Consider the following 19,403-nt stretch of genomic DNA (forward strand, 5'->3'; position numbering starts at 1 on the left):
AACAAGGACAGATGTTTTGAAATGAGGAAGGACAGGACAGACATTCAGAGCCGTCGGATCGAAGCGAGCACCGGCGGGGGAAAATGAAGGAGAACGGAAAGAATTATAATTTCCCTCAGAGACACGGAGCCTCGCGTCCGTCAGGGCAGGACGGACGCAGCCGTGTAGGACGAATTCCCCGACACGAGGAGATTGTCTTAAAGCAGCATTCAATTAAACGCCTCCAGAGTCCGCCGCTCAATACTTAACCTCCCAGCCTCTCAGTGTGTATGTGTGACTATTTCTTCTCTCCTTTCCCCTTCTCTGCTTTTCCTTCTTTCACCATTCTTCCACCTTCTCCTCCTCTTCCTTCCATCACTCCTCACTTCCCTCCCCTACGTCCCTCCTTCCCTTGTCTCCCCTCTTTCTTCCCTTTCTTGTGCATTTATGCCCTCCTCTCCCCCATCTCACCTCACTTTTCCTCTTCCTCCATTCTCATCTTCCCTCCCTCCTGCTCTCTTTCATAACCCCTCTGTCTTCTTCTTTCTCTCCCTCTCTTATTTTAATCATCTTCCCTTCTCTCCTCCCTCTCCATCCTCTTTCCCTACTCCTCTTCCCTTTTCCCTCTATCCTCCTCCCTCTACCTTGCTCTCTCCTCGCTCCCTTCATCCTTGTCCTTGTTGCTACCTTACACGTTTCCATTCGTCTCCCTTTCCTTACCATCTCTATCCACATCTCCTTCTTCTTCCTCATCCCCCTTCCCTCCTCTTCCTTTCTCCTTCCTCCTCCCTCTTCCTCTAGGTATCGACCTCATCGTGGCGTTTTACGGCTGCCTTTACGCCGGTTGCGTGCCGATCACTGTGCGACCGCCTCACCCGCAGAACATCGCCACCACGCTGCCCACCGTCAAGATGATCGTGGAGGTAAAAACACTCTGACAGATTATTTATAACTTCTTAAGAGCATCTTAAACAGTCTTGAATCACATAAATTGGGTATCACTGTAGAGCTGAGACTCTTGTGGATCCAGTGAGTTCAACTGTATTCATGTGTGATGATGTTAGTCCCCATAGGAGACATTTCATTGTAGTGAAACCATTTTTTTTAAACTTGACCTCACTGTATAAAATGACCTGTGGTGACCTCTAGGATAATCACAGCCTCATGAAACTTTACAGCCACAAACTAGAGACCTAGAGCATTCAGAGGATGGATGGATCAAACTAGAGACCTAGAGCATTCAGAGGATGGATGGATCAGACTAGAGACCTAGAGCATTCAGAGGATGGATGGATCAGACTAGAGACCTAGAGCATTCAGAGGATGGATGGATCAGACTAGAGACCTAGAGCATTCAGAGGATGACTAAATCAAACTAGAGACCTAGAGCATTCAGAGGATGGATGGATCAAACTAGAGACCTAGAGCATTCAGAGGATGGATGGATCAAACTAGAGACCTAGAGCATTCAGAGGATGGATGGATCAGACTAGAGACCTAGAGCATTCAGAGGATGGATGGATCAAACTAGAGACCTAGAGCATTCAGAGGATGGATGGATCAAACTAGAGACCTAGAGCATTCAGAGGATGGATGGATCAAACTAGAGACCTAGAGCATTCAGAGGATGGATGGATCAGACTAGAGACCTAGAGCATTCAGAGGATGGATGGATCAAACTAGAGACCTAGAGCATTCAGAGGATGGATGGATCAAACTAGAGACCTAGAGCATTCAGAGGATGGATGGATCAGACTAGAGACCTAGAGCATTCAGAGGATGGATGGCTTTCCTAGCTAGATTGACAATAAGGGGGTTTCTGAGCAGTTTACACAACAGAAGTGCTCGCCATCCAATCAACGAAAAGTACAATTCTTACCGAATGTCAAAAGTTTTTGATCCCAAATCACAGCATGGCTTTTTCTCTGGTGTTCCTCAAGGTCTTGGTGTCTTAATGTGGTATTTTGGAGGGATTATTGATCATTTTTATCAATTCTTGAGTGGTTAAAAAATGGTTAAATTTAGCACCAAATCTGTGTAACAAGTGTCATCAACCCAAAAATCTGCTTTATAGCCGTGAATTCACAATACAAACAGAAGTCGTTCATGTTCAACTCAATAAAAAGACGGAGTGAAAACCAGAGAAAGATGGAGTGGAGGGGCAAAGGATTCGACAGCTCGCTGTAACCGGGAAACTAGCCAGCAGTCTGGAAAAATAAGAGAGTGAATGAATGTGAGTCGTGAATAACGACGAGCCTCGTTCATCTTTTAAGAGAGCTGGCAGGAGGCGATGTAGGAGGTCAGAGCTGCAGCTACTTCACTATAAATCTCACAGGCAGTTGAATTTAACCGTTTTGTTTCAACGGGCGATTTAAAGTGAAGCTTCCGGGTAACGCGTGATAGAATGTACTGTGGTGTTTCTTTCACTGGTTCTTCTGTCAGGTTTCAAGTTGTCTGTGTTGTGTCGTGCAGGTGAGCCGGTCGGTGTGCGTGATGACCACACAGCTCATCTCTAAACTGCTGAGGTCGAAGGAAGCCTCGGCCGCCGTGGACGTCCGGACCTGGCCCCCCGTCCTGGACACAGGTACACACACACACACACACACACACACAAGCACAGGTTCTCACAAAGCTAGATATTAGGGCTGTCAATCGATTCAAATATTTAATTGCATGATTGTCCATAGTTAAACACGATTTCTATCTGTTCAAAATGTACCTTAAAGGGAGATTTGTCAAGTATTTATTACTCTTATCAACATGGGAGAGGGTAAATATGCTGCTTTATGCAAATGTGTGGATATATTTATTATTGCAAATCAATTAACAACACAAAACAATGACAAATATTGTCCAGAAACCCTCACAGGTACTGCATTTAGCATAAAACAATATGCTCACGATATGCTGATAGAGCTCACGTTGTTTAATAGAAAGTAATCAGTGCAGAAATGCACAGAAAAGAAATAGAGACAAACATTAAATGTAATAATATTAAAAAAAACAAATCAGATAAAAATCTTACTAATCCTGAATGCATGGAGATGTGTTTGTTTGTGTATTGTACATTTACTGTAAACTGAAGCAGCAGGTTGATTTTCTTTTTTAGACGATTTGCCAAAGAAGAAACCTCCTCTGCTTTATAAACCGTCCAACCCCGACACCCTGGCCTACCTGGACTTCAGTGTCTCCACCACCGGCATGCTCGCTGGAGTCAAGGTACACACACACACACACACACACACACGCACACACACACACACACACACACACACACACAAGGTCAAGTGTTTGCGACGTTGTGTGTGAATGCATACACGCATGGATGCATGCAGGTACTATGTGGTTGCGGCTATTGCGAATTTGCCCTTGTGCATTAACGTATTTCATAAATAAAGATTTTTGTTTAGGATCTAGTATGACACACGTATGTACTGAGCAGGAGGGCCCGTTCATCGCTGCTTGCAGCTTTAATTTTCTGATTGTTTCACAGCGTTAACATTCTATAGCACAAATAAATAACCATCAAACACTCAACACTGTGGAGACAGACGCTCTTCCCATCACTAGCGTTTTACCTGTCTGCCAAAGTTGTGGATGGCCCGATGATTTCACCCTCCGCTGTCATTTGGCGGGTGCTAATTTCAGACCCTGCTCCCACAGCTACAGTACATTGTAAACCTCACTTCTTACCCCTTTTGAACAGCCCTAACCAGATTTGATCTAATATATCTTTGTTAAACAGACAGCTGTAAAATGATTCTCCATTGCTGGTCGTTGTATCGTATTCTGTGTGCCACCAGATAATTCTTCTGACAATGTTCACACCATCAGCGACTGTTGCTTTGTCATCATAATCACAATATAAAAAAAACACAAAAGCCTCATTAATGAACGCTTTGAGAAACACACACTAATCAGCTAAAGAGGAAAAAGCCGGGCAGGAGGAAACAATGCCAGCATATTTTCTCATGTGCTGCTAAATTGCCTGTCCATTATGTTTAATCACCGTACTTAATGAGCAAAATCAGTCAATGCTGGGGTATTAAACGCTACGACGGGCAGCGCCAGTGTCAAAACACAATGAGGAAAACAAGGCGGACAATTCATCTGGTCACTGCTGCACCCAGAGTTTTGTTATGCTAATTGATGCGCTGTGGACATATCTCTAGTTAATTAATCGTCTTTAGCTCCAGCAGGACGGACAGGAGGTCCTGAGTCCAAACTTTAGATTTTCTCTGTGTGTGTATGAGGCTGAAGATGCTTTTTCTGTTTCTCATTTCAAGTTCACAGACCAATGAGAATATCCACACTTGTTGACGCTAGTAAACTAAAATCATTGTTTCTTTCTAGGAAGTTTCAATCTTGGATCTACTGCATGCACGAATGACTGTTTTCTGTTTCCTGCTGTTTAGATGTCTCACACAGCCACCAGTGCCTTCTGCCGCTCCATCAAGCTGCAGTGTGAGCTTTACCCGTCCAGGGAGGTCGCCATCTGCCTGGACCCGTACTGCGGCCTGGGCTTCGTCCTCTGGTGCCTTTGCAGGTCAGACAAACAAACGCCAATGTGAATCCAGATGAAAAAGCACAATTTAGTGTTACTTAAATACTCATTCTAGTCAGGGAGGGTCGATGCAGGAGAAAGGTTGAAAGCAGGTCGAAGAGGAAGTTTTGAAGAGTATCTTAAAGGGTCACTTTGGTGTTTTTCAACCCTATTTTCCCATGTTTTTGTAACTAATTGGGACAACAATTTCTGAACTTGATCCAGTATTGAGGGAGAACGCTGTAACCGGCAGCCGCGAAATAAAAAAGCAGCGTCGATGTAACGTTACGTTCACTGAAATGGCTTGTTCTTGCCACGGAAAGGCTCAGATTGTTATTATAAGTGTCTGACAACATTATGGAAAGAACCCTACAGGGAAATAAAACACTTTTCTTACCTTTCGCTCGATCCGGTCTGTTTGTTAGAGTCACAAGACTGCTGAACTCTTCAGCTCCTGAGCTCATCACTTGTCACTTTACCATTATTTACCTTTATAAACTTTACATACTGTTTTACGAACTGTTACACCTCTGTGTATATACAAATATACATTTATTTCCATCAGTACCTCGACATAATCCCTCCATGCTCAGCTGTTCTCTCGTCTGGTTTCTCTCTGCAGTGTGTACTCAGGTCACCAGTCCATCCTGATCCCTCCGTCCGAGCTGGAGGTGAACCCGGCTCTCTGGCTGTCGGCCGTCAGTCAGTACAAAGTCCGCGACACTTTCTGCTCCTACAGCGTCATGGAGCTCTGCACCAAGGGCCTCGGCCTGCAGACCGACTCTCTGAAGGTAAAGGGGACGCCGTGTCTCGACAAGAATTCATATTGCACACTTGTACACAAATTTAAAGAGGACCTGTTGTGCTTATTTTCAGGTGCATACTTGTATTTTGGGTTACTACTAGAACATGTTTACATGCTTTAGCGTTCAAACATGCATACCAGCAGTGCTGCAGCACCTCTTTTCACCCTCTGTCTGAAACGCTCTGTTTGAGCTCCTGTGTTTCTGTGAGGGAGAGTAGCTCCCTTTGGCGTTGACACTGGGCTTTGTAACTTTGCAGACCTTTTACATGCACAGAAAAACTGTATATAACACACTAAAGGAAAGGGAAAAAGCACAAAAGCTCCTCTTTAAGTGGCATGCAAAGATAAAAGGGAACGGATCACAGATATTAAATGTCAGACAACAACAACTCGTTCTTCGTCCTCCTTCAGTCTCGAGGGTTGGACTTGTCTCGCGTGAGGACCTGTGTGGTTGTAGCGGAGGAGCGTCCCCGGACGGCCCTGACGCAGTCCTTCTCCAAACTCTTCAAGGACCTGGGACTCCACCCTCGAGCCGTCAGCACCTCCTTCGGCTGCCGGGTCAACCTGGCGATCTGCCTGCAGGTCAGTCAGACTTTCACCTCTTTGCTCCTGGATTCCTCTGCTTCCAGAGACTCAGGACTTTTCTTTGGTGTGACACCGTGGCTGGATTCACTATTTAAATTGCGCGTTCACATTTGAGAAACTAGCTGCTTTTATGTCTGTCTATTAGCCTCAAAGGTAAATTACAGTTACAAGCGTATTATCTCCTTTATACTTAAAGATAAAGACAACACCAACTTCGCTTAACTGTGGATTAGTGTGTAAATGATGACCAGCTGCTTTTGTGTTTATAGCTGTGAATCCAGTTTGTAGTAGTTTTGTTTTGTTGTCGAGTACATTGCATCGTCTGCAAGGTGCAAGAAAGTCTCTCTTATCCAGAGTCTTTTCCTCTCCTGCTCACTTTAAACCTGTTCATTTCTGGCTTTGAAGTGTAAAGAAATACATGGATGTAAATGCAAGAATGACCAAAAGTACCTCTTCTTGCAGATGCAGGGTATTAAGTCAGTGATATGTTTGTGGGTAACTAGATAACAAGTTTACAGAGAGATAAGTCGCAAAAACGCAAAACATCCAAATTCAAGCCAAGGTCATTTTCTCTTCTTTCATCCAAACAAAGCAGTTCTTGAGACATTCAGCTTTGTCTCTGCATGTCTCTCTGGTTCAGCGTCATCGTTCCATTTCAAGCTGATCATTTGCTTTTACATCTCAGCTATGATTTGCAACCTTAAGTGGATCAAATCATCTTATTACCCAAGTTCATATATTAATGTCACAAAGTTTTTTTTTCCCTTTTGCTTCTTCTTAAAAAGAACGAAATGGAGAGGAATAAACTCATCTGCTCTTCATTTAAAGTTATTTACAAGTTTCTGTAAATGCTGACCATTTTATAGATATTGATGGTAAGATATGATGGAAATTCAAGCCTTTTTTAAAAAGACATGTAAAGAAATGTTATTTCAGATTTTTAAATAATCAGCTGTACAGTGATTTCTAACTGCACGGAGTCAATATACACTAATATTACAACTAATACAACTAATATTACACAGCGTATTGAATGACTGCTCTGTGATAGGAATAACAGAACTGTTTCTAGCAGCTTTAAATGACTAAACTAACATTTGGCTGAACAGTTCTTTCAGTCCTGACTGCCTGTTTTGTTTCTTTGAGTTTTCCATTTTGACATTTTTCTTCCTTTCGTCCTCCTTCCTTGTTTTAATCATAACCCCGCCACATATCTCATACTTGGTTTTGTCTCCGCCCTCCCTCCTTCCTTACCTCCCTCCTTACCTCCCTCCTTACCTCCCTCCTTACCTCCTCCTCCTCTTCCTCCTCCTCCTCCTCCTCCTCCTCCACCCCTCTCTGCTGCTGTAGCCTCACAGGCTGGGAAAGCTTGCCGACCAGGTAGGGAACCACCATCAGTCCCCCCCACCCCCCAACCATCACCACCTCCACCCCACTGCTTGTCAGCACATCACTCATCAACTGGATTTAGATCAACGTTTTTAGGGATTGTTTTGAGTATTTACATATGACAGGAGCTGCAGTCGGTTTGGAGTCACTAAAAGTTAGTGTCTGCTCACACCAGCATTTATGCTGAAATTACAAAATAATGGACCAAAATGAACACATTTCAGTGGAATCACTGCCCTGTCGGAGATAAAAAATACATTTGCTTAAACTTTGATGAACTTTGACATCTTAAAGGGAAACTCCACCAATTTTACAAAGTGTGTTTACAGGTGTTGAGGAGTTCTACCACATATGTGGAAAAAAAGTAGAATAAAATAGGGCTGTCAATAGATTCAAATATTTAATCATGATTATTTGCAAATTAATCGCACATTTTTATCTGTTCAAAATATACCTTAAAGGGAGATTTGTCAAGTATTTAATACTCTTATCCACATGAGAGTGGACAAATATGCTGCTTTATGCAAATGTATGTATATATTTATTATTGGAAATCAATTAGCAACATAAAACAATGACAGATATTGTCCAGAAACCCTCACAGGTACTTATATATAATGTATATGTATATGTAGTATATGTACTTACTTATGTATAATACAATATATAAATAGATAAATAAATAAATATAACAAATTTAAAGGAAATATGAAAAAATGGAATATAAAAAATAAGAATGGAAAATAAAAAATAGAAAAATAAATTAAAAACAAATATGAAAATGGAAAAGAAAAAATGGAATGGATAAAAAATAAATAAATAGATAGATAAATAAATAAATGAATATAAATCAATGAACAACACAAAACAATGACAGATATTGTCCAGAAACCCTCACAGGTACTGCATTTAGCATAAAACAATATGCTCCAATCATAACATGTCAAACTGCAGCCCAACAGGCAACAACAGCTGTCAGTGTGTCAGTGTGCTGACTTGACTATGACTTGCCCCAAACTGCATGTGATGATCATAAAGTGGGCATGTCTGTAAAGGGGAGAGGAGACTCGTGGGTACCCATAGAACCCATTTTCATTCACATATCTGGAGGTCAGAGGTCAAGAGACCTCTTTAGAAATGACCATGCCAGTTTTTCCTCGCCAAAATTTTGCATAATCTAGCTAGTATGAGATGATTGGTACCAATGGATTCATTAGGTTTTTTAGTTTCATATGATGCCAGTATTGTCATTTTAGCTTTAAAACGAAGCGCGCTACAACCGCTGGAAGATCGAATAGCGGCCGGAACCGACAGATTTTTAAGAGACAACTTAAAAATCACAAGTTGCGTTAATGCGTTAAAGAAATTAGTGGCGTTAAAACAATTTGTGTTGACATGTTATTATTGTTTTAACTTTGACAGCCCTAGTTAAAACATTTTAAAAAAAGCCCACAGAAACTTCTCAAACCACTTCTCCATCATTGGTCCGTATCTACCAAACAGTAAATGAATATTCTTCTGCTGGTGGAGTTTCAAAGTTAGAGAGATTTAGCTAGTCTGTGGAGATGATGCTCTCTGCCATGTTGTGCTCTGGGTGTGTGGGCTTCTGACTCCCAGCATGCCGCTGTGTGTCCGGTGGTGGGCTCTGTGTACAGTTTCCCTCTGCAAAGGTCTTTAATCACCTCTGAGAGAGAAGAGGGGGGATGGAGGGATGGTGGAGGAAGAGAGAGGTCGGAGCGGGGGTCTCTATCTCTTTCTTTTTCTCTGACTTGATTTGAAGTTTTCACTCTCACACAGTCAACACATCTACAGGATATGTTGACCACACATAAGTCCAATCATATTTCATAGACGTTTATGTGTTTATATTCAAGGATGTAATCACTCAGCTACGTCATCATCACCCCTTTCTTCCATCTTTCTTTGGCTTTGTATCACTTTCCCCTCTTTTCTTTCCTCTAAAAGACTTTGTGTTTGCATGTCGATCAATCTGAATTTAGAAAGCTTTTTTTTAAATGTTGGATTAATATATTTGTTTTGTTTTGCTGATTTCCTTTAATAAAAAACCATCCCGCTGCCGTCTGTCCCACATTGTTCTCCCTTCCATCTTGTAAAACGTTGTTTGTGGGATCCCGTCTTTGTTCTAAAGCCCAAAGCTTTTCCCTCTGCTGTGAAGGGAAAGCTTGTCTCTGTGAGCACTAATGCACGAGCAGTAGCCTCCACTGGTAGGAGTAGAAGTAGTAGTAGTAGTAGTAGTAGAAGACGTCTTTGTCCTGCAGTGGTACAATGGTAGCAGCTGTATTAAAGGACACTGTGTGACCCCGTTGTTGTTGGTTTCTCAGGGCACCTCAGGACCCGACCCCACGACGGTGTTTGTTGATATGAGAGCGCTACGGCACGACAGGTGAGTTAAACCAACCACATCTCAATGAACTGATTCATTGTTTTGTAACTGAGAACTGTGATTGTATATCTTCATGGATCTAGGCCTCATGATTTTGCTCTCAAAGTTCCCCAGATTGGTTTGAGATTCCTCAAACCAAACGACTTCTCAAGCGATCTCACTGTTGCAGACATATTTCCAATGTCGGGTTGAAATAAGGAGAGTGTTGTTGCGGCGCGTTCCCGTGATCTCGATCGTTTAGTGTAAGGTGGTCATAAAACTCAGTCCAAGCTGTCTTTAGTCAGTCTCGTCTTTAGTCAGTCTCGTCTTGACGCTCCAATAAAATCAAACAAGTTTAATATTATCGTAAGTTCAATGACGCGAACATTGTCAACAACCAATAGGTGAGCTCTCTCCAGCACCAAACAGGAAGCAGGGTAGAACTGGTGGAGTTGTGGAGTGAACAAGAGCGCCTCTTTGACGCATCCTCCAATTTGTACCATGATAGAGTGGAGACGGAAAAAAGCTGCAGTGATTATGCTTCATGCTATACAGCTTTTTTCCGTCTCCACTCTATCGGGGTACCAATGAGAGGACACGTCAAAGGGACGCTCTTGTTTACTCCACAACTCCACCAGTTTCTCCATGGTTACTTTCTACCCCGTTTGCTGCTTCCTGTTTGCCGCTGGAGAGAGCTCACCTATTGGTTGATGACAATGTTTTCACGTCATTGAACTTACGATAATATTAAACTTGTTTGATTTTATCGGAAAAACAGATTTGGAGGGCTGCAGCAATTTCTGTCCACTTGTTTCTCAACAGTTTTCCTTCTTGTAAATCTCCACCATGAGCAGGATGTGACATCATCTCTAAAGGAATCTAGTTGTAGTCTAGTAAATAGTGACACTTAAAGATCCCCAGTCTTTACAAATATTATATTCTGTGACTAAAATCTGTCTTTAGGTGTGAGAGTGTGTCACACTTTAAAAGTCTTTTCAAAGTCTCCTAGTGTATGGTAGGTAGGCGTTAAGATGTGCAACATGTTCTTCCGGGAGAGTAAGACCCTGGACCCCCCTAGAGGGTCCGAGGTCCCCCCACCACAGCCTCATCAAATCCTGTTGAAAACGCTGCTCAGGTATCTTCTTGTATTTTCTCCTGGATCTGTTTTCCATCCATTAAACATCTTCTGTGCCCACAACATTTTGTGTTGGGCCTTGTGGGGTTTTGTTCGTCCTGTTGCAGCCTCTTCTGGGCAGCTTCAGCTTCATGAATGTGAAGCAGCCGAGTGTTTGTGAATGGAGAGCATGCAGCTCAGCAAACACTGACAGAATATATAAAGTGCTCAGTAAAACTTGAACACGACTTGTTCTACAGCTAAGAACCGTCGCTCCTGGCTGATAGTAAAAAGTTTGAATATAATGACAAGCTGAAAAGTTTCTTCAAGACAATATGATGATTTGAGGCACGTCAAGCTTGACGCCCCGGCTGTCACCCTCACAGCCTCGAAAACACTTCCAGTCTGAGGAAGATGCACTTAAAACCCATCAAACCCAGTCTGAGTCACATGTCATGCTGGGTGACACCGTAAATAGCAGCTTCGGGAATCTCCAGAATTTGTTTCGCCAGGCTTTCAGGGGAGAGAAATGTGACGTTATGAACCGAATGGAGATTTGAAAATCGCCGCGAGGGTTCAACATTAGTGTCAGATTTCATCTTTCTAGGCGGTGAAGCTGTCAGTCTCCAGGCAACAGAGACGGACAACGACTCGGCGAGGACGAGCTAGACTTGAAATTTATTCAAACATCTCCTGACAAGGTGGTCCGGTGGGATTAAAGGAACAATACTGAGACCCAAATCAGCTCCGATAGACACCAGCTCAGAGCAGAAACCGTCGGGAGCTGTTTAACAATAGTTTCCCAGAGTGTCTGGAGGGACTTCAGCTTCCTGTTCTCTGATCCAGCAGATCATTATGTCCTTCAGCCTGCGACCGCTCTGCTGTCATTTTCCTCCAGAGAAGTCACAGTTCACGAAGCAGCGAGGCTGCTCAGTCCCGCTGTGTTTAAATATAACTGTCAGTGAACATGATTACATGTAATCACTGTTGATTTAAGCAGCCCTGTTTCTACCAGAGACGTTTATAATCTGACCGACCGCTTCCGTCACGTTCCTTTTGAGGATCAATATTTTATTTTATTTTTAGCTGTTAGGATAAAAGTATAATTATTGGTTTTCTCCAACATCCTTTGTAATTTCTTCTCAGATGATGTATTTACAGATTCACTTTTGGGTTGTGATGTACAGGAACAGAGATATCACTATCGACACGTCAAAGTGCTTTTGATCCTAAAACTACAAACAGTGAAATATGAAATTCTTTTATTCTGAGAAGAGAAGGAACAATTAAAAACTGCAGAAAACTGCAAAAAGATACAGAAAATAAAATATATACATTTTTAAAAAGTTGAAAGAAATTACAAATATTTAACAAAAAAAAAAAAGTTAATGGTATTTACAGTCGGGCTGTCAAAGTTAACGTGATAATAACGCATTAACGCAAATTCATCTTTACGCCACTAAATTCTTTAACTGTCATGTCCATTCTCAAAGGGGTCCCTTGACCTCTGACCTCCAGATCAGTGAATGTAAATGGGTTCTATGGGTACCCACGAGTCTCCCCTTTACAGACATGCCCACTTTATGATAATCACATGCAGTTTGGGGCAAGTCATAGTCAAGTCAGCACACTGACACACTGACAGCTGTTGTTGCCTGTTGGGCTGCAGTTTGCCATGTTATGATTGTGTTGTTAATTGATTTACAATAATAAATATATACATACATTTGCATAAAGCAGCATATTTGTCCACTCCCATGTTGATAAGAGGATTAAATACTTGACAAATCTCCCTTTAAGGTTCATTTTGAACAAATAAAAAATGTGCAGTTTATCGCAATTAACTATAAACAATGATGCGATTAATCGCAATTAAATAATTTAATCGGTTGACAGCCCTAATTTACAGATAAAATATTATAGCAGGACATACATTAGTTGTAGTTGGCACTTTTGGCCGCGCCGAATCAAACCATGCTGCGTTGATTTGCGTTTCCATCCGGAGTCCCGCCCGAGATCGACCATCTTCGGACTCAGGCTAAAGTGACACTCAAACAAGCGCGTGTTGCGAGAATCGACTCATGTCTGTGCAGGAGATCAGAGAAAGAAAGACGTTCAGTCAAATGTGTTCAACACTGAATTAGCAGAGTTTTTGTTAGCAGCAATAAAAACAAGTCTACTAATACTTCAGGGAGGAAGAGTACCAACAGAGAAAATAACGGGGGACTTTTAATGTGAAGAATTTAGGAAATGAAATGTGATTATCACCATTTTACAGCCGCTCCTTTCACTACTAGTCACAGCCATGGTTACACACGCCCACAAGCAGGTAGCCCTGTTGTAATGGAGATACAAGCTGAGCCAGCAGGTGTATGGAAAAGGGGCTTATGTGTTCCTTATTGGAGTTCCTGTTATGTTCACTTCTGTCCCCTTTAATTAAAACAATGTTGTTTCCTTGAATCTGTGTTAATGTTGTTCAGTTAACAGATTTCATGGTTTTGTTTTTCCTCTCCAGGGTCAGACTAGTAGAGAGGGGGTCGCCTCACAGCCTGCCGCTGATGGAGTCTGGGAAGGTGAGGTGTTTTTTTGTTTTTCGTTCGTCCCTGTAGTTCAAATGTTTGAATAATTTAAATGTTGATGATTGGTCTCTGGTTTCTGAACAGATCCTGCCGGGAGTCCGAATCATCATCGCCAACCCAGAGACCAAGGGACCAATGGGAGAGTCACATCTGGGCGAGGTTCGTCTGCAAAGCATTTTTTACACAAACAAAGATCATGACAGCAGACTGTCAGAGGACTACAGTACTTATTACTAGAAAAAGGTTTTGTACTTCCCTGTTTAGTTCTGACTCACCTCTGTTACCACACTCGAATGTGTCGGACAAAAAAAGTCTGAAAAAAAGATCTGAAAAATGTCTGAAAAAAAAGATGTGGGCAAACTGAGATTAGTACCGCTAAAAAAAGATTTGAAAAATGATTGCAAAAAAAAGTCTGAAAAAAAAGATCTGAAAAATTTCTGGAAAAAAAGTCTGAAAAAAAGATCTGAAAATTTTCTGAACAAAAAGTCTGAAAAAAAAGATTTGAAAAATGTCTGAAAAAAAGTCTGAAAAAAAAGATTTGAAAAATGTCTGAAAAAAAAGTCTGGAAAAAAAAGATCTGAAAAAAGTCTGAAAAAAAAGATGTGGGCAAACTGAGATTAGTACCGCTAAAAAAAGATCTGAAAAATTTCTGAAAAAGAAGTCTGAAAAAAAAGATCTGAAAAAGAAGTCTGAAAAAAAAGATCTGAAAAATGTCTGAAAAAAAAGTCTGGAAATAAAAGATCTGGAAAATTTCTGAAAAAAAAGATGTGGGCAAACTGAGATTAGTACCGTTAAAAAAAGATTTGAAAAATGATTGCAAAAAAGTCTGAAAAAAAAAGATCTGAAAAATGTCTGAAAAAAAAGTCTGAAAAAAAAGATCTGAAAAATGTCTGAAAAAAAAGATCTGAAAAAAGTCTGAAAAAAAGATGTGGGCAAACTGAGATTAGTACCGCTAAAAAAAGATTTGAAAAATGATTGCAAAAAAAGTCTGAAAAAAAAGATCTGAAAAATTTCTGAAAAAGAAGTCTGAAAAAAAAGATCTGAAAAATTTCTGAAAAAGAAGTCTGAAAAAAAAGATCTGAAAAATTTCTGAAAAAAAAGTCTGAAAAAAAAGATTTGAAAAATGTCTGAAAAAAAAGTCTGAAAAAAAAGATCTGAAAAAAGTCTGAAAAAAAAGTCTGAAAAAAAAGATCTGAAAAATTTCTGAAAAAAAGTCTGAAAAAAAAGATCTGAAAAATGTCTGAAAAAAAAGTCTGAAAAAAAAGATCTGAAAAAAGTCTGAAAAAAAAGATGTGGGCAAACTGAGATTAGTACCGCTAAAAAAAGATTTGAAAAATGATTGCAAAAAAGTCTGAAAAAAACGATCTGAAAAATTTCTGAAAAAAAAAGATCTGAAAAATTTCTGAAAAAAAAGTCTGAAAAAACAGATCAGAAAAATGTCTGAAAAAAAATTTGAAAAAAAAGATTTGAAAAATGTCTGAAAAAAAAGTCTGGAAAAAAAAGATCTGGAAAATTTCTGAAAAAAAATCTGAAAAAAAAGATTTGAAAAATGTCTGAAAAAAAGTCTGAAAAAAAAGATCTGAAAAATGTCTGAAAAAAAAGTCTAGAAAAAAAAGATTTGAAAAATGTCTGAAAAAAAAGTCTGAAAAAAAAGATCTGAAAAAAGTCTGAAAAAAAAGATGTGGGCAAACTGAGATTAGTACCGCTAAAAAAAGATTTGAAAAATGATTGCAAAAAAAGTCTGAAAAAAAGATCTGAAAAATTTCTGAAAAAGAAGTCTGAAAAAAAAGATCTGAAAAATTTCTGAAAAAAAGTCTGAAAAAAAAGATTTGAAAAATGTCTGAAAAAAAATTTGAAAAAAAAGATTTGAAAAATGTCTGAAAAAAAGTCTGAAAAAAAAGATTTTAAAAAAAGTCTGAAAAAAAAAATCGGAAAAATGTCTGAAAAAAAAGTCTGAAAAAAAAGATCTGAAAAATTTCTGAAAAGAAAGTCTGAAAAAAAAGATTTGAAAAATGTCTGAAAAAAAAGTCTGAAAAAAAAGATCTGAAAAAAGTCTGAAAAAAAAGATGTGGGCAAACTGAGATTAGTACCGCTAAAAAAAGATTTGAAAAATTTCTGAAAAAAAAGTCTGAAAAAAAAGATCTGAAAAATTTCTGAAAAAAAGTCTGAAAAAAAAGATTTGAAAAATGTCTGAAAAAAATTTGAAAAAAAAGATTTGAAAAATGTCTGAAAAAAAAGTCTAAAAACAAAGATCTGAAAAATGTCTTAAAAAAAAGTCTGGAAAAAAAAGATCTGGAAAATTTCTGAAAAAAAAGATGTGGGCAAACTGAGATTAGTACCATTAAAAAAAGATTTGAAAAATGATTGCAAAAAAGTCTGAAAAAAAAAGATCTGAAAAATGTCTGAAAAAAAAGATTTGAAAAATGTCTGAAAAAAAAGTCTGAAAAAAAAGATCTGAAAAATAGTCTGAAAAAAAAGATTTGAAAAATGTCTGAAAAAAAGTCTGAAAAAAAAGATCGGAAAAATGTCTGAAAAAAAAGTCTAGAAAAAAAAGATCAGAAAAATTTCTGAAAAGAAAGTCTGAAAAAAAAGATTTGAAAAATGTCTGAAAAAAAAGTCTGAAAAAAAAGATTTGAAAAATGTCTGAAAAAAAAGATGTGGGCAAACTGAGATTAGTACCGCTAAAAAAAGATCGGAAAAATTTCTGAAAAAAAAGTCTAGAAAAAAAAGATCGGAAAAATTTCTGAAAAGAAAGTCTGGAAAAAAAAGATCTGGAAAATTTCTGAAAAAAAAGACTGAGGTAAAAGGCAAACTGAGATTAGTACCGTTAAAAAAAGATTTGAAAAATGATTGCAAAAAAAATGAAAAAAATTATTGCAAAAAAGTCTGAAAAAAAAAGATCTGAAAAATGTCTGACAAAAAAGTCTGAAAAAAAAGATTTGAAAAATGTCTGAAAAAAAAGTCTTAAAAAAAAGATCGGAAAAATGTCTGAAAAAAAAGTCTAGAAAAAAAAGATCTGAAAAATTTCTGGAAAAGAAAGTCTGAAAAAAAGATCCGAAAAATGTCTGGAAAAAAAGATGTGGGCAAACTGAGATTAATACCGCTAAGGTTTACAACCTTAATCTGATTAAAGTGATCAAAATGTAACTGTTGATGTCACTTATTCAATCATTCCCAGAAAAAATAACCTGTTAGTTTTTTAATATTTAGAAAATATTAAGGCTGTCAATCGATTAAAGTATTTAATCACGATTAATCTCACATTTTTTATCTGTTCAAAATGACCCTTAAAGGGAGATTTGTCAAGTATTTAATCCTCTTATCAACATGGGAGTGGACAAATATGCTGCTTTATGCAAATGTATGTATATATTTATTATTGTAAATCAATTAACAACACAAAACAATGACAGATATTGTCCAGAAACCCTCATTTAGCATAAAGAATATGCTCAAATCACAAGTTCCCGTCATCCGTTTTTGATGGGATTCGTCCTTTTTGTATGACATTTTCTGGACATAAGCAAGTCATTGATTGATTGAAAATGTAACTGATAAATGAATTGATATCTCATCATGTCCTCTTTATAGGAGTCAGTTTCCCTCTTTTACACATTAGATATTAGAGCAGTAGAGAGCTCCACCTGCTCCATGTGGTGTAACAGCTGACTCTATGTGTTTGTAGATCTGGGTGCAAAGCGGCCACAACGCCAGCGGTTACTTCACCGTCTACGGAGACGAGGCGCTGCAGTCGGACCATTTCAACTCCAGACTCAGCTTTGGAGACACGCAAACCGTCTGGGCTCGAACCGGATACCTGGGCTTCCTCCGCCGGACCGAACTGACCGACGCCAGCGGAGGTGAGGACCAAATGATCCGTTGGTAGAATAATGGTGAACGTGTGATTGATCGATGGGGCCGACGCTGACCTTTTAATGTTCTCATATAACAGAGAGCAGGATTAAACCGCTTCAGGGCGGATTTTAAGTGCTGCCAATCTTGAAGGAATCCATTAGTCTGGTTTTCACCGGAGAGTTACGTGATGCTCTCAGAGAGGATTTTCCTCTCTGATGAATCTGACTCACTGCAGTCCTATTTGTTTATATCTTTTGTATTAATGTAGTCAGATGCTTAAACACGGAATAATAGTAGTAAATATGTTGCTTGAATCCAAAAATTTCATTACCAATCTTCACAAATCTATATCCGTTTTAACCATAAGGGCTGCATGTACCATCAGCTCAGTCCTTAAATCAGCCGAGGTTATCTTTATGACTATAAATCAGTGGAAACCGCTTATCGTGATCACGTCTGTCCGGGGCAAATTTATTACTATAAGCAGATTATTATTATATATATATGTATTTCTTTTATTTATTTCTCATGCAGATTACTGCGACGGCGTATTGTAGGTAAAAAAAAAAAATTAAATAAAATTACAGAGGTAGGTGACACCTTCACCTGCGTCCGTCAAACCCCTACCTCATGTGAAATAGCACAATACACAAATAGTATCCTCTAATTTTTATTTACAAAACATTTTGTCATAAAGTTGCTGTCAGAAAACAAAGTTACAAATGTATTTAACTTGTGTGTGTGTGTGTGTGTGTGTGTGTGTGTGCGTGTGTGTGTGTGTGTAGAGCGTCATGACGCCCTGTACGTGGTCGGTGCTCTGGAGGAAGCCATGGAGCTGAGAGGGATGCGTTACCACCCCATTGACATCGAGACCTCCGTCATCAGGACGCACAAGAGCATCACAGAATGGTGAGTAACGGCAACACGCTAACATGAGACATCATGACATTGTGACATCATGACATCATGACATCATGAGACATCATGGCATCATGACATCATGACATCATGAGACATCATGACATCATGACATCATGGCATCATGACGTCATGACATCATGAGACATCATGACATCATGGCATCATGACATCATGACATCATGGCATCATGACATCATGAGACATCATGACATCAGGACTACACAAAGAAAACTGGAATGACTAATTTGTGGTAATGTTTCCATGCAAATGATGGCATTTTTTCTATTAATTTTTTTCACCTACTGTGACTTTTAAATTACTTTTTATGACTTTTCGACATACTATACTATGATGAAAAAGTCACATACTAAATTATAACTTCATGACTACTTTATGACATACTATACTATTAATATTTCATTTTTTTGGAACTGCTTTACTATGACTTTTTTAGGACTTTTTGACATACTGTGCTAGGACTTTTTCTTTTTTTACATGCTATACATATGTAAAAAAAAAAATAATTCTTGGCATACTATTGCTTTTTTAGGACTTTTGCGATATTTTTCTTTTTTTTTCATTATACTATACTGAATTTTTCAACATATTATACTATGATTTTTTTTATGAGTTTTCTCGACATACTATACTAAGACTATTTTGGAACTTTTTTTGACAAACTATAATATGACTTTTTTTCAACATACTGAATTATTAATTTTCTTGACATACTATACATTTTGTTTTTCGACATAATATACTATGACTTTTTAATTTTTTTCACATATGACTTTTTCTCGCCATACTATGACTTTTTTTTCTTTTTTTTTTGACATACTAAGTATTCTTTTTTTTTTTAAATTCGACATACTATACTATGACTTTTTTTGACATACTATACAATGACTTTTTTAGTTTTTCGACATGCTATACTATGACGTTTTTATAACTTTATTTTTCTATGACTATTTTTACAACATACTATACTATGATTTTTTGTGACTTTTTCAACATATTATACTATGGATTTTTTTACAACTTTTTTCAACATGTTATATTATGACTTATTTTTTCGACATACTTTACTATGACTTATTGATTTATTTATCGGCATATTATACTATGACTTTTTTTTACTTTATGAATTACTTTTTCAACATACTATACTATGAATGTTTTGTTACTTTTCAACATTCTATACTAACACTATTTTAGAACTTTTTTGACATGCTATACTATGACTTTTTTAT

At 38.5% G+C, this 19,403-nt stretch overlaps 1 protein-coding gene across 7 annotated transcripts in view; it reads left to right on the forward strand.

Moving 5' to 3' along the window:
- LOC119498129 (disco-interacting protein 2 homolog C) overlaps positions 1-19,403 on the forward strand; it is a 213,938-nt gene that overhangs the window by 191,133 nt on the left and 3,402 nt on the right. For 5 of the 7 annotated variants that reach the window (XM_037786663.1, XM_037786661.1, XM_037786662.1 and 2 more), the window contains exons 26-37: positions 781-902; positions 2,452-2,563; positions 3,089-3,198; positions 4,395-4,525; positions 5,145-5,313; positions 5,739-5,909; positions 7,263-7,292; positions 9,644-9,705; positions 13,314-13,371; positions 13,462-13,536; positions 17,063-17,237; positions 18,018-18,141. In XM_037786663.1, the coding sequence (XP_037642591.1) occupies positions 781-902; positions 2,452-2,563; positions 3,089-3,198; positions 4,395-4,525; positions 5,145-5,313; positions 5,739-5,909; positions 7,263-7,292; positions 9,644-9,705; positions 13,314-13,371; positions 13,462-13,536; positions 17,063-17,237; positions 18,018-18,141 (1,339 nt within the window). The remainder of the gene's footprint in view (positions 1-780; positions 903-2,451; positions 2,564-3,088; positions 3,199-4,394; positions 4,526-5,144; positions 5,314-5,738; positions 5,910-7,262; positions 7,293-9,643; positions 9,706-13,313; positions 13,372-13,461; positions 13,537-17,062; positions 17,238-18,017; positions 18,142-19,403) is intronic. The other 2 variants (XM_037786665.1, XM_037786666.1) reach the window with 1 other exon arrangement.

The sequence above is a fragment of the Sebastes umbrosus genome, chromosome 12 (assembly GCF_015220745.1).
Source record: "Sebastes umbrosus isolate fSebUmb1 chromosome 12, fSebUmb1.pri, whole genome shotgun sequence".
NCBI classification, from domain to species: Eukaryota; Metazoa; Chordata; class Actinopteri; order Perciformes; family Sebastidae; genus Sebastes; species Sebastes umbrosus.